Below are 4225 nucleotides of genomic sequence, written 5' to 3' on the forward strand. Positions count from 1 at the left end.
GGGCCTAGGTACTGTCCCTGAGCTTTTTCTCAAGGCTAATGCTCTAACATGTTATGCCACAGCTCCACTTCCAGTGTGTTAGTGGTTAATTGGAGATAAGAGTTTCAAGGACTTTTCTGCCTGGCTTCAAACCACAATCCTCAGATCTCAGCCTCCTGAATAGCTAAGATTACAAGTATGAACCACCAGTACCCAGCCCCATTAATTTTTTTTCAGTGCTAGCTTGTGCATGCTAGGCTCTGCCACTAAACCATGCCCCACACCGTGTGTCCTATTTGTGACTACATTATTGAAGCTGGGGACTTTGGGGGCATGTTTTCACTGTGCCTGGGTTTTCCTGTACATGCTCACTTTAAAAACTGAAATCCAGCCGGAAGCACTTGGCATATGCCTTGCATGTATGTAGTACACTCTAGACTGAGCTCTGCTCACCCTCTTTGTACAGTGTGGGCATCTGGTACACAGAACTCAAAGCTCAACGTTGCTTTGATATAGTTGTCTTGTGCTCCCAGAAGTGGCCACTCAAAGTCACTCAGCTCTTTTTTTTTTCCAATACTAGGGATTGAACTTAGGCCTTTGTACTTGCTAGGCACTTGAGTCATGTCTCCAGTCCTTTTGCTTTTAGTTTATTTGGCTTTTGTCCAGGTTGGTCTTGAACAGCAATCCTTCTACTCTACTCCCTCCTCCCTTGCAGCTGAGATTATAGGCATGCACCACTATGTCCAGTGCTGTTGACAGCTCTTCTATATTACAGCAGTGTAATATGCTCCTGCATAGAATCACCATGTACTTTCCTTGATATTCAATGATGGACAGTCTGAGGGAAAAATTCCTGGAGGTGAAATTGCTGGTGTAAAATATGGTGGAGTCCATGCCTAAAATTCTGATGTGGAGAAAAAAAAAGTGTACTGGCTTAATACCCTTCAAAGCAGGATAGGACACTAAGGACTTCTGACCCAGTGGGTACCTGGCCAGGTGGAAATAGCAGCGATAAACAGCTGCCCTTACCTGGGCTAATTGTTATTACATGTGGAAATGCAGGCCTTTTCTCAATGCTGGGGAAGATCTCAGTTAAATAGGAAGATTTCATTAAATAGGAAAGTACAGGTTTTCACGGCCATGATTGAGGCCTCTGTTGTTGATCTAGGCTTCATGATCCAAGTAAGTATGTACAGACTTCCAAGGAGGCCTGAGAGAGCTGAGTGGGGAGACACAATCCTCATCCTGAAATGTCCCAGTTGTTGCTGACTTTCTCAAACTTGCCCTATGTGAATTGATTTTGAAGAGACTTGTGTCTCCCAACACATTCCTGAGAACTGCTTGGTCAGTCCATCGTGACGAAGGGTAGGAGCCAGACTGTTGAAGTTTGAATCCCAACTGCTCTACCTGTCACCTGTGAGACTTGGCCACATCATTATCCTGCCAATCTGTGAAATGTGCATACCAGCCATTCCTACAGTGTAGTCAGAGCGTGTTAGAGCCCTCCTTATTTTTAATCCCAGCATCATATTAGTTCCCCTCCCTGACTCACATGTAAGGACAGATACATTAGACCCCTGCAGACCCCTGAGAACTCGGTAGGCAGAGGGAAGGACTCTGCCCAGTGGATGGACTGGTGGGAGAAAACACTAGGTCAACAGGACTAGACAAGGTTCCCTGAAATACTTCCTGCAAATGTCTCCAAGGAAAGAAAGGAGACAGAGTTCCAAGATCCCCTTCAAGGCCACATCCCCAGTGACTTAACTTCTTCCCACTAGGCCCCACCTCCTAAAGGCCCATCACCTCATGATAGAACCAGCCACAAGCTGGTAACAGATTCTTTAGCAAGGAGCCTTTGGGGACCATTCTAGATATAAATCATAATAGTCCCTAAATTGCACACCAAATATGTAGGTAAAGTGGGGCAGCCAGGAGTGGACAGAACTAGACAGAGTCCAGTCATGACCACATATGACCTCCTCAGCAGCATCCAGCCCTAGTGACTACTTGGTCCTCCCAAATCACACCTGCGACCCAGACATCTGTTGCACCTTCCCTCCCTTATACCTCCTTCCCTGCTAGGCCTATCCCAGCTTGTATCTCCTCCCTGTTCTCAGCTACCCTCAGGTCCTGTGTCAGGTCTTCTTCTGTTTTCTCTCTGTGTGCCTCTTATCCTCTAGTATTCTGTCTGCATCTCAAATCAACTGTCAAGCTGTTAATGGATACTTGGGCTGGGGATACAGTCCCATGTGGTAAAGCAAAAGAAACCCATCAACTAAGTGGATGGATTTCCAATGTTTAGGCCTTGCAGAATAAATGAATGTATTATACATGCCTAGTAAATAGTAACAAGATGAAGATTTTAGTGCTTTTTTTGACTGGATGGTTTGTAAGTGCAGCAGGCGTTTGTTGTGGGAGTGTGGAGTGGGAGGTGAATGAATGCACCTTAAATACTGGTTGCCTTTTGGTGAATGACTTCTTAGGGCCCATAGTCTGCTGAATCACCAGATCCATGCCTGGAGGAAACATCATGCCACCAGTGCCACCTTGCTATCCAACTGTAAGCTGTCTAGAGCTTTTGGGCCTATTGAGCCTCCAGTACAGTGACCAGATCACATTTCCTTGCAGGAACAATGCCTGGTCAGGGTTGGAGGAGGACACTGAGGTTAGCTGGATAGAGAGGCTACCTGGGAAGGAGGTCCTGGTGCCTTCCCCATACCCACTTCCCCACTTAGTCCAAATATTCCTTCCAACTTTAACAGCTGTCCATGTGTCAGCCTGAGCTGGGGATGCAGCCATGATGGAGACTCAGTGTTCAGTGCCCACGACAGTTTGCATTTGGCAGGCTATGAATTACAGGGTACCAATGAGAAATTCACATGCTTTGAGACCTTAGGCTAGGGAGTAGACAGGTCATGCTCAGGTTTGTGAGAAGCTAAGATCAGATAGAAAAAGTAGTCTTGAGAAGGAGTTATCCTATAAGGGAAGGAGTGGCAGGAATGACAAGGCCAAAGGTTCTGAGGCAGCAAGAGTATATAGACTGAAAGAGGGGACTGAGAAAAGAGCCTTTCAGGACCTGGCTCTGAGAGCAAGGGGAAGATAGGTGAGCCGGAGGGCTAAGTTGACAGTGTTTGCTTTGCCTGGGGGACAAGGGATGGAGGTGGGAGTGGCTGTGGAGAGGTGGGGGGGACAAGTAGGGAGATCAGGGTGACTGGCAGAAGCCAGGCGTGAACTTGTGGACTGAGTGAACATGTTTGGGTTTCATTCTTGAGCACAGAGGAGTCACTAGGGAGATCTTAGCAAAGAACCCTAAAGCTCACCATATCTGTCAATCACCAAGATGGCTGGAGACATTTCTCTGCAGCTACCCTCCCCCAAATCCAGCAGGGCTCCTGTTGACTCATCCATCATTTTCACTTCCTTGCTGGCAGAGCAGCTGGGGCCAGCAGGCTGCAGAGCAGATGGGCAGCAATCAGCCCTCTATGTGGGGCCACCAGTTCACAGGAAATTCAGGGGCAGAGGAACATGTCAAATGGCACCACAGGGACCCTAAAAGTGGAAAGTGCAAAGGACAAGCGACCCTATTCCTTCAACAAGTATAACATCAAAGTAAAGGAAGGTGGCTGCTATGGAGTGGAAGAGACAAGAAATATGGAGTGTGTTCCCCTCCTTTGAACTACTCAGCACAGGAGCCCTTTGAGACGATGAAATCTAATGCAGACAGGGTATTTTAACATAATAATTGACCATTTAGATAGGTATGATAATGAAATCTTAGGTTTTTATTTTTTGTTCTTACTTATGTTTTTATTATCTTTAAGTACTTATACAGAGAGGTTTCAACTTAAAACAAAAACTTACCCATACATACTATAGCTCAATCCTGTAGTAGGTAAAATCACCTGAAGTCTGGAATTTACTGGAAAATACTGTCAGGTTTGAGGATTATTGCTCAATGGTAGGGTACTTATGTAACATGTGGCAGGTCTCTGGGTTTAATCCTTAAAACCACAGAAAATAAAATGCTATATGAGCCGGGTGACAGTGGCTCAGCCTGTAATCCTAGTTATTCAGGAGGCTGAGATCTGAGGATCATGGTTCAAAGCCAGCCCTGGAAGGAAAGTCTGTGAGACTCTTACCTCCAATAAACCACCAGAAAACTGGAAGTGGCACTGTGGCTCAAGTGGTAGAGCGCTGGCCTTGAGCTGAAGAGCTGAGGGACAGTGCCCAGGCTCAAGAGTTCAAG

The 4225-nt window shown here is 46.3% G+C and overlaps 1 protein-coding gene across 1 annotated transcript in view; it reads left to right on the plus strand.

The window, feature by feature from the left end:
• The first annotated feature begins 3504 nt into the window (after positions 1-3504).
• Positions 3505-4225, plus strand: part of Sipa1l3 (signal-induced proliferation-associated 1 like 3) — a 60467-nt gene continuing 59746 nt past the window's right edge. Inside the window, exon 1 of the mRNA XM_013026190.1 lies at positions 3505-3598. Coding sequence (XP_012881644.1) covers positions 3505-3598 — 94 coding nt within the window. The remainder of the gene's footprint in view (positions 3599-4225) is intronic.

The sequence above is a fragment of the Dipodomys ordii genome, unplaced genomic scaffold, assembly GCF_000151885.1.
Source record: "Dipodomys ordii isolate 6190 unplaced genomic scaffold, Dord_2.0 Scaffold92, whole genome shotgun sequence".
Taxonomy (NCBI): domain Eukaryota; kingdom Metazoa; phylum Chordata; class Mammalia; order Rodentia; family Heteromyidae; genus Dipodomys; species Dipodomys ordii.